The sequence below is a fragment of the Cheilinus undulatus genome, unplaced genomic scaffold, assembly GCF_018320785.1.
Source record: "Cheilinus undulatus unplaced genomic scaffold, ASM1832078v1 Contig7, whole genome shotgun sequence".
In the NCBI taxonomy this organism is placed as follows: Eukaryota; Metazoa; Chordata; class Actinopteri; order Labriformes; family Labridae; genus Cheilinus; species Cheilinus undulatus.
In genome coordinates, this window is record NW_024571694.1 from 5,829 (window position 1) to 16,311 (window position 10,483).

General features: G+C 39.3%; 1 protein-coding gene across 1 annotated transcript; it reads left to right on the forward strand.

Moving 5' to 3' along the window:
* The first annotated feature begins 1,358 nt into the window (after nt 1-1,358).
* LOC121506675 (GTPase IMAP family member 8-like) lies at nt 1,359-8,189 on the forward strand. The gene has a single exon (XM_041782516.1). It carries the CDS (start codon nt 1,460-1,462, stop codon nt 4,229-4,231), a length of 2,772 nt encoding a protein of 923 aa, XP_041638450.1. The 5' UTR covers nt 1,359-1,459; the 3' UTR covers nt 4,232-8,189.
* The last annotated feature ends 2,294 nt before the right edge of the window (nt 8,190-10,483 follow it).

Here is a 10,483-nt window from a genome sequence, read left to right on the forward strand (position 1 = left end):
GTCACTCACTCAGTTACTTACCAACTGACATACTCACAGACGTTGCCATGTGTAGGGCTGACCTCAACCGTCAGCCAAAACTATTTATGTATTACATTTCTATAGCACTTTTAAGAGACAGACCATTTGTGTATGTCAATTTTAAGGTATGCCCGAGGGTTAAAACTGCTAAAATCGAGTCTTATGACCACCTTACACCTAACAACTGAGACCACAGGAGCGACCTGCAACTTCAGCAAGACACCCATGATTTTACTCTGACTTTGGAATTTTGTCTGCGACTTTGAAATTAGAGGAAAAGTCGTTAGGTGTAAAGCCGCCATTAGGCAGGGGTTACCTGCACAAGAGTAGCACATGTGCACAATGTCATTTGTTGCTCTGATTGGCCCATCATGAATATTACAGACCATTACTCCAATTACCTTTTCAACTTTTTGAAAAGTCCTGCCCTTCCCAAACACTTTCTATGGGAGCTTTCCCAGATGAATGTCAAATACATTCATGCAATGGAAACATAAGTTGATGTGGTGTGTCAGGTTAGCTGTTTCATGCCATCAGGGCTTTATCTTTTAAACTTTTGGGTTCTTTCAATTCTCAACCCAGACACAAAGGGCAACACAGTTACACCCCCCAAAAACAAATCACCCTGCCAGAACACACAATTCAGTCTGACATTTCAACAGGCATCCCAAGTAATTGCAGTCAGCCATATACTTGGTTTAAAACTAGTCTTTTTTTATCTACCCAAATAACACCAAAACTTGGATTATCCACAAGTAGCAGGACAGCTGGCCATACAAATTCACTATCAGGTACCATGAAAGCTTTTCCAGAGGAATGTGAAGTATTTCATACATTATCACTGTGAGCTGACAGTCATTCCCTCATATCACCTGTAGCTAAAGCTCAACTAACTCAAGTCCTTCAAACATCAGAACATTAGTCCTAATGAGGACAAAGCTGGAATGACTTTTCAGACTGACATTTAATAACATTCAACATGTTGCATTCACAATTCAGCACCATCTATTCCACAACATACTGATGTCTGTCATACATATATAACAATTTACTAAACTTTTTTTGGCAAAGAGCACTCAACATCCATTATCATTACTAAAATTATTCAACTTTTTTTAAATCCTGCATTAGTCGTTCGGTGCAGGCCTTTTGACAATAATCAACTTGTTTCATAGATTATATTCTTTAACTTTTAAAAGAATATTCCGCATTATTCATACATATATTTTTCATATTTTCAGAGGCAGCATTATCAATTGAATGACAACTTGTGCATCATGCAGCTGTCACAGTGTATTATCTTCAAAGATTGCTCTCTGTAATTCATATTACTGTTTAACATTGTGATATGCAGAACAATTACAATGAAACAGCTAAATGGGAATGAATATTTTTAAACATTGCTCTAAACATTGCTCTATTTTTTTATTTTTTTTTTATGATTACAGCATCACCAATCAGGATTGTGCTATTGGGAAAAAGTGAGAACCAACAGGCAAAACTTGGTAACTCCATCATCAGAGATCGTCCTTTTCATCAACAAAAACTTCAGACCAATCACTCAGAGGCCCACAGTGGGGACTGGAGAGTAATCCCAGTAACAATAGTGAAAACTCCAAACATGTTCAGTCTGTCTGAGGAGGCTGTGAGAAGAGAGGTGAAGAGCTGTGTGAGTCTTTGTCCTCCTGGACCAAATGTTCTGCTGCTGTTAGTGAAACCTTCTGATTTCACTGAAGAGAACAGACAAACACTGAAGTTCATACTGAGTTTGTTTGGTCAAGATGCTTTCAAACACTCGATGGTCATCATGACACACAGAGAGGATATACAAAGACCTGTAAAGAAGCTGATTGAAGACTGTGGAGGAAGATGCATCAATATGCTTAGAGACAGTGATAGTCTGTTAATGGAGAGGATTGGATATAATGTGTGTGCGAATAATGGAAACTTCCTCACCTTCACTGAAGAGTCCACAAGACCAAAGTCTGAACTCAACAAACCAGCTTTAAACCTGGTTCTGTGTGGGAGAAGAAAATCAGGAAAGACTTCAACAGCAAAGGCCATTTTAGGTCAGACAGGTCTTCATTCAGTCTCCAGCTCATCAGAGTGTGTTAAATATCAGGGAGAGGTTTGTGGACGTTGGGTTTCCCTGGTGGAGCTTCCTGCCTTGTGTGAAAAACCACGGGAGGACGCGATGATGGAATTACTCAGATGTGTCTCACTCTGTGATCCTGAAGGTGTCCACGCCTTCATCCTGGTCCTACCTGTGGGTCCACTCACTGATGAGGACAAGGGAGAGTTAGAGGCCATCCAGAACACATTTGGGTCTCAAGTCAATGACTTCACCATGATCCTGTTCACGTCAGAGTCAGATCCCAAAGATCCAGCTGTAGTTAACTTTGTAGAAAAAAGCAAGGAAATCACAGAAATCATTCAGAGATGTGGAGGGAGATCTTTTGTTCTCAACATCAAGGACAACCAGCAGATACCAGAGCTGTTGAATTCTTTGGAAAAGATGAGGATCAGAGAATCCAGATACTTCACCAAAGACATGTTCATTCAGGCTCTGATTGAAGAACTTTCTAGACTTAAACTTCAGGATGTGAAACAGAGAAGGGCTGATAATGAGACCCAGAGCAGAGAATGTCTCAGGATAGTTCTGATTGGAAGGACTGGCAGCGGAAAAAGTGCGACAGGAAACAACATTTTGGGAAAAGATTGTTTTTTCTCTGATTCCAGCTCAAAGTCTGTGACCAAGGCTTGTGAAAAAGCAACTGGAGAGATTGATGGTCAGCCTGTGGCTGTGGTCGACACCCCTGATTTGTTTGACACAGCTCTGTCTGATGAGGATGTTCAGCAGGAGCTTGTGAAATGCATCAGCATGCTGGCTCCTGGACCTCATGTGTTCCTGCTAGTGCTGCAGATCGGCCGCTTCACTAAGGAGGAAAAAGACTCAGTGGAACTGATCCAAAAATATTTTGGAAAGCATGCAGTAGATTTCATCATTGTTGTATTCACCAGAGGTGATGATCTCAGTCAGTCAACTGAGAGTTACTTTAGAAACTCTGATGAGGTATTGAAAAAACTGATCCAGGACTGTGGAGGAAGATACCAGGTCTTCAATAACAAGAACCAGACAGACCGCACACAAGTCAGACAGTTACTGACTAAAGCAAACAAAATGCTTGAAGACAATGGCGGCAGCTTCTACACATCTGATATGTTCCTGGAAGCCGAGGCGGCGATAGAGGAAGAAGTGGAGAAGATCCTGAAAGAAAAGGAAGAAGAAATGCAGAGACAGAAGGAGAGGCTTCAGAGAAAACATGAAGAAGAAATGGAAGAAATGAAGAAAAGAATGGAGAAACAGAGGAAAGAAAGTGAACAGCAGAGAGAGAAACAACTCAGAGAAATGGAGGGAAAAATCAACAAGGAGCGAGAAAAGAGGAAGAAAGAGCAGGAAAAGAGAGAAGAGGAGGACAGGAAGAGAAAAAGGCAGGATGAACTTAAACAGAAAGAGTGGGAGGAAAAACTTCAAGAACTGGAGAGAAAAATAAAGTTAGAATCAGAGGAAAAAAAAAACATTGATAAAAAGTGGGAACAGAGCAGAGAAGAGCTGAGAAAACAGCGAGACGACTGGGAGAGGGAAAGAACTGAATGGTGGAAGCAGAGAAGGCTTGAAAATGAGAAAATACGACATAAAGAACAGTTAAAAATTAAAAAGCTTCAAGAGGAGTATGATCAGGAAAGAGAAAAAGTTGAGAAAAAGAGAAGAGAGGACGATCAAAGACAAAGAGAACAGGAGGAGAAGGAGAGAAGAGAACTAGAGGAAAACTATAAGAAAAAAATGGAGGACATGAAGAAGAGGAATGAAGAGGAGGCCAGAAAACAAGCTGAAGAATTCATTGAGTTCAGAAAAAATTACAACAAAGACTTTGCTGCACTAGAAGAGAAACGCATGAAGGAAATGCGCAAATTGAAGAAAAAGCATGACAGACAACTGTACGAGGAAGAGAGGAGACATAAGAAACAGTACAGGCTGTTACAAGAAGAAAGAGAGGATCTGAGGAAAAAACATGAGCAAGATGTGAAAGAAATAGAGGATCTGAGGAAAAAGCTGTGGATGTATCATGTTTTGCATATAAGTGTATTACTAATATACTCACTTATTTATATATATACTACTACAAAGCTGTCCTTGGGTAACCTCTGATCGAGTTAGGTTTTGTTAGGTCTTGAGAAAGGATGTTGTGGATGTCCCAAGAGGGCAGTGTTTACTGACCAGTATGAGTGTTTAGTGTGATAAGTGAGGCCAAAACAATATCTGCACTCCCCACTGTTCAGTTTCAGGAGACTACGATGGAATAACAGGAAATGTTTTGTAAGAGACAAGCTGAAGAAAAAGCATGATGAAGGACTTAAAGAAAAAGAGGATCTGAAGAAAAAGCATGAGCAAGAAATAAATGAACTTGAAGATGAAGATGTTTCTTAATGATTTAATGATAATAGTCATATAGGATGTTAAGATGCTTAAAGTGTTGAATGAGGCCACAAAATGACTTCGTACATCGGATAAAAACAGTGTGTCTGTCCTTGCAAATACATTTTCCTCCCAACATTCATTGGAAACAAAGTTACAACAATTAAGCTAATCTTCAGTCATGTGACTGATGTGGAAGCCTGGAGGGCAAAAAGAGTTGAGGGAAGTGGCAGCTTTCATTGAATTCTCCATGAAGCTGCTACAGGGCTTTTTAAAAAATTCTATCTCTTCAAAACAACATGTTTACACTTAATGTAAGCATTAGAAAAACAAGATATTAAGATGAATATGTTTTGGACACTTGTGGCCCTCTGTACTGTAACAGTTTCATTTAGTCAGACAGGAGCGTTTGTTTACCTGCTTTACATGTTTCAGCTACTTCCTGTAGCCTTCCTCAGAAGCGTCACATGATGGTGCTGTGACGTGTCTTGTAGGCTGCTTATATGGTTTTGTCAGACAGTAGGGGGAAGCTTACGCCTCCTACCGTCTAACACCTTCTCCAGGACCGCATGCCATGTGTGTGACAAGGTGTAGGCTCCCTCGTCCCAGTTCATGCTCCTCGGACCTCGTTTGCGGATCTCGATGTCCTCTTTGGTTCTTTTCCAGAGTGGCAGAGGACCTCAAACACATCACCATAGAACCAGATGAAATACTCATATCCCACGATGTACTATCTCTGTTCACAAAGACCCCGGTTGAAGCCACTCTCAACATTGTACATAGCAGACTCAGCAAGGACAAATCACTCCCAAAAGGAACCAAACTCACAACAGAATACATGACACTCCTCAGATTCATAGCCACATCCACTTATTTTCAATACCAAGGAACAGTATACAAACAAAAAGAACGATTTGTAATGGGAGACCCACTATCAGCAATAATGAGTGCTTTTTTTTAATGAAAGACCTGGAACAACAAGCCATCACCACAGTACCATCTGACTGCAGAATCACACTCTGGAAAAGATATGTTGACAACTTTCTGGAAAAATCAAAACAGCCCACACACAACAGCTCACAGACCATCTGAATACCATTGACCACACTGGCAGCATTAGATTCACACACGCAGAGGAGTCAAACAAAGAAACAGCATTTTTGGACCTTAAAATACACCACAACAACGACGGCAGCTTGAACATAAAAATACATAGGAAACCCACACACACAGACCAATACCTACTATGGACATCTGAGCACCCAACAGCACATAAACTGTCAGTAGTCAGGACACTATATAACCAGACCACCATCATCACAGACACTCAGGACAAGGAGGAGGAGGAGGCACACATACACAATGCACTCACCAAATGTCATTATCCACAATGAGCTATAGACAAAGGAAAACAGCAGGCACCAAACACCGAAAAGAAAAAGAGGAAACAGAACACTCACAGCATCAACAAACCTGCCATAGTCACGTTAACATACATCAGGGGGTCACAGAACGCATACAGAGGGCCATGAGGAAACACAACATAAACACACCTGTCAAACCTCACACAAAACTCAGTTACTAGTCCAAAAGGACAGAATACAGCCAGAACACAAATGTGATGTAATATGTGAGATACCATGTCTATCTTGCAATAAAACATATGTGGGGGAAACAGGAAGACCTTTTGGGACTCGGAAAAAAAGAACACCAAAAGAATGCGAAAAAGAAACTGTAAACGGACAAACAAGAGCAATAAGAGACCAAGCAGAGCAGGAAAACTTGAAATCAGCAAATCAAATATCTGACCACTGCAAAAGACAAAACCACATCGTGGACTGGAAAAACGCCAGGGTCATCCATGCCAAAAGCAACAAATACCACCGCTGGATCAGAGAGGCCATCGAGACCTGCAAACGAGGTCCGTGGGGCATGAACCGGGACGAGGGAGCCTACACCTTGTCACACAAGGTAGGGGGCGTAAGCTTCCCCTACTGTATGACAAAACCATATAAGCAGCCTACAGGACACGTCACAGCACCATCACGTGACACTTCTGAGGAAGGCTACAGGAAGTAGCTGAAACAGGTAAAGCAGGTAAACAAACGCTCCTGTCTGACTAAATGAAATTTTTACAGTACAGTTTAAACAAAAGACAGAATGAATCCTTACCTAAGACTTGTGGCCCTCATTCAGCACCCTGGAGCACCCTGGACATTGTTGGAATCACAAAGAAAACAACATTGCACTCACCAGACCTTGACTTCAGTGGTGTTGACAACTATTTAGTGGAGAAAATTTTCCTGCCAGGAAAAAAAATCTACAAAAATACAGACAGCTTTTCTTGTATTTCCAGTGTTGCTGGGTCAGTAATAATGCAGTTTAGGAAGTGAAGAGCAAATCATTCATTATCATAAAAGACTAGTGTTAATAAAGTAGTGTTGATAGGTATTGTTCACTAACAGCAGCTTTAGGATCTCTGTTCACACACTTAATGGATATTTAATAAGAAAAGCTTTTGGTAGAAAAAAAGTGTACAGGTGTTTTCTCTTGAGACTTTATAAATCAAAATGATGAGAATGGATTTTTTTTATTAACCATGTAAAACTTGAATGTTTAATATTCTTGCAATAATGGTGACAGAGAAATAATAGTCCTCTGTTTTACCAGTGACCAGCCTGAAGTTGTTTGTTTTGGTGATGTTAGATCTTCTTTCACAGTTCAGCTCCAGCTTTGCAGCTCTGTTCTGAATCTGACTGTTTTCTGACCATACAGCTGGACAGAAGTACAATAAGACAGGACAATCTAACCTGTGTGTTTTGTCTCTTTGATTTATCAGATTGTTTGTTTTGGAAAGTGTTGTCTCTCTACATTCTCCCTGAATCAGTGTGAATAGAAGATAACTTTCCTACAATTGTTAATATTTCTGTCTAAAATTTCTGGGAACATCACCACAGACCCACAGTTTTGATAACTAAAGATTGTAAATACAAGTCACTGTTGTATGTATTGATTCCAGTCACAGTTGTAAATATTATTTGTGAGTGATAAATTTAGTTTTTGAAATAGATTTTTTTATAAGATGATGTAAATGACTACTGAGTGGCAGCATCACACTGATGTGGATCTCTTTGCTTCAAATTGTTTTTTTTATTGAAATGTTCCTAACAAGCAGTCACAGTTTTCTGTTTCCCTCAAACTTGGTGGAAACTGGAAACCAAAAACTTTTTTGTCTTAGTGTGTCTGATCAATACAGAATTGTAACAAATCTCTTGTTTGAACCAATGTCCATGCTGAATAATTGTAGTGAAATAGATTTCCATTGCAGGTGATGATTTTTTAAATCTTTTCTTTGGTTGTTTTGTTGCTACTAATTATGTAATGGTTTTGTCTTTCCAGCAAGTTTTACCTAACATGTTTGAAACTGTGTCATCTGTTAAATATTTTCTGTTTGCATGTTTGAATATTCAGTGAGCAAACAAAAACATACTATTGAGCTCGCTGACACAAGAGGGCGCTTTGTGTATATGAACTGTCTTGTTCCTGACTGGCTGACTTTTGTGATTGTATGTGTATTTTCTTTTTTGATGTTTAATTTGAATACCAAATTAAATCTTAATTTGGTATTTTTAATCATTGATCTTATTTTTAAATTTTCCTAAATAAATGTTTGGAAAGGAGAACGTGTCTCATGAGTCCTGACTGACAGCTGACACATTAGCAGTGACACTGGAGTTTAGTCTTCACCAACTCTGATTTGTGGTAACAACACGAGGGTTTACACTGTTCTGTAAAGACGAGGGGAGGGAGCAATATAACTACCACAATGAGTGTAGCAGGTAGCTAACAGCTACCCACATTTAGTTTGTTTACTCTGAAGTTGTGTTTGATTGTGAGATTTGAAATGTTAAAGTGGAGACTCTGGCGGCTGAATGAACATGCAGGAAAACAGTCCAAATAGCTACTATTTATTTACAATGGAGTACTGGTGGCACTGGTATGAAGTTAGCAGTGATAGCACAGGCAGTCCTCAATCCTCCTCCCTTGTCTTTCCTTACAGGCAATAACAACATGAGAATATGGATCAGCAGCCAGGTTTTTAGGCCATGTCACACCCCTATAATAAAGTCAAATACAGCAGCTGTTTTGTTAAGTGCTGTCAAGTCATCCTTTTGCGATTAGAGATGCATTATATTGGATATTTACCGATATCCCATTGGCAATATTTACAAATTTATTTTAGGTGATACCGACATTAAAACGAAGTTCCCATCTTAAAACTGAAATCCTTGAAATACATTTTAAAATGTAAGAAACACTGATGTAAAGAGAAAAAAAAGACCAGGTAGGTTATGAGAATAAACTGAATTTAAATGACTGTAGCATCAGGCTGCAACATAACAGAAAAAAGAGAAGGGGTCTAAATTTCTGAGTGCACTGTTGGTCCAGCCTAAAACTTCACTAACATATTTGCTCATACAGACACTATTTACAACTGATATATGCAGATTCTTAAAGCCAAAATATAAGCGTTAAATATCGGTGGAAATTTTCTGATACTGATAATTCATCATTCAATACTAAAAAGTACAAGATTTTTGTACACAAGTAAAAGTACAGTTAATCTGGTTAAACTTAAGTAAAAGTAAAACTATGGATTTTAAAATGTACTCAAAAAGTACAAATACACAAAAAGCTACTTGTGAAACATGAGTTAATGTAATTAGTTTATTTTCAACCCTGAAATTAATAAAGTCTGGCTTTAGGAATTTATGTCATAATCTTGAAAATCCAATCCAATCCAATCCACTTTATTTATATTGCTCATTTTACAAAACATTACGTTTACCAAAGTGCTGCACAGTGACTAAAACAAGTAAAAACCACAGTGAACATAAAAAACATAAAATACATAAAAACTTCACAGGGACTAAAATAAACTTAAAAAGAAACACAGTAGGGCAAATAAACACAGATAAAAGACACACAGTAGACCACACAACTCTCATGCTGAGTTAAAAGCCAAGGAACAGAAATAAGTTTCAAGATGTGATTTAAAAGTAGGTAAGATGGGGGACGTTCTGGTTTCAAATTACAGCTCATTCCACAATTTAGGTGTGACAATAGAGAAAGTTCAATCACCACTGGTTTTTAATCTAGACTTTGGAACAACAAGACGGAGTTGATCTGCTGATCGCAGAGATCTAGACGGGGTGTTAACCTCTAAAAGGTCAGAGATGTACTCAGGAGCAGATCCATTTAATGACTTAAAAACAAACATTAAAATTTTAAAATGGATTCTAAAACTAACGGGGGCCAGTGAAGGGAAGCGAGAATGGGGGTGATGTGTTCGTGTATACGAGTCCCTGAAAATGTGTAAAATCTTCTGGAAAATTACAATTTTGAAGATTTTAAATGGTAAATGCCACTCAAGCTGATCAACACCTTTTTTTCACAGCCTTACTAATAAAGATGTTCTGCATTTTTGCTGCATTATACCGTATGTGTTGTAATAGTTGTGTAATTGTTAGCAGGTGCCATATGCGGAAATCACGGAGGAGGGTGGGGGTCATTGAACTCATTGTATAGTCCCCTAAGAATTTATGTCATTGTAAACATGTAATTGTATATCTTATAATATGCTCTGAACACACTTAAGTGAGTTGTAGATGCAAAACAATGCGTTTAAGATTGACCCTGCCCCCCTCCAGTGCTTCACAGTGGTTCGGTCCGACCTCTTCCCTTCTCCGTTGAGAAGTCCCTCAATGCAGGGTGCAATAGGGGGGCTCCGCCCCCTATTGCACCCAATGTGGGCGTTGCCCAACGTTGGGCATCGCCCACTATTGCACATTGCATTCAGGGTTACTAGTCTTTGTTGCTGTTTTTGTTCACAAAAAGGTGGCGCTGTGCAAAAGTATTTAATGGATGCTAATCAGCAGCAGGTGTCTCACGCTGAGAGGAGGTCGGCAGTCTGACAGCAGTGAT

Bases quoted from the DNA above. Each gene is read 5' to 3' on its own strand.
- LOC121506675 (XM_041782516.1), top strand. From the start codon at position 1,460: ATGATTACAGCATCACCAATCAGGATTGTGCTATTGGGAAAAAGTGAG.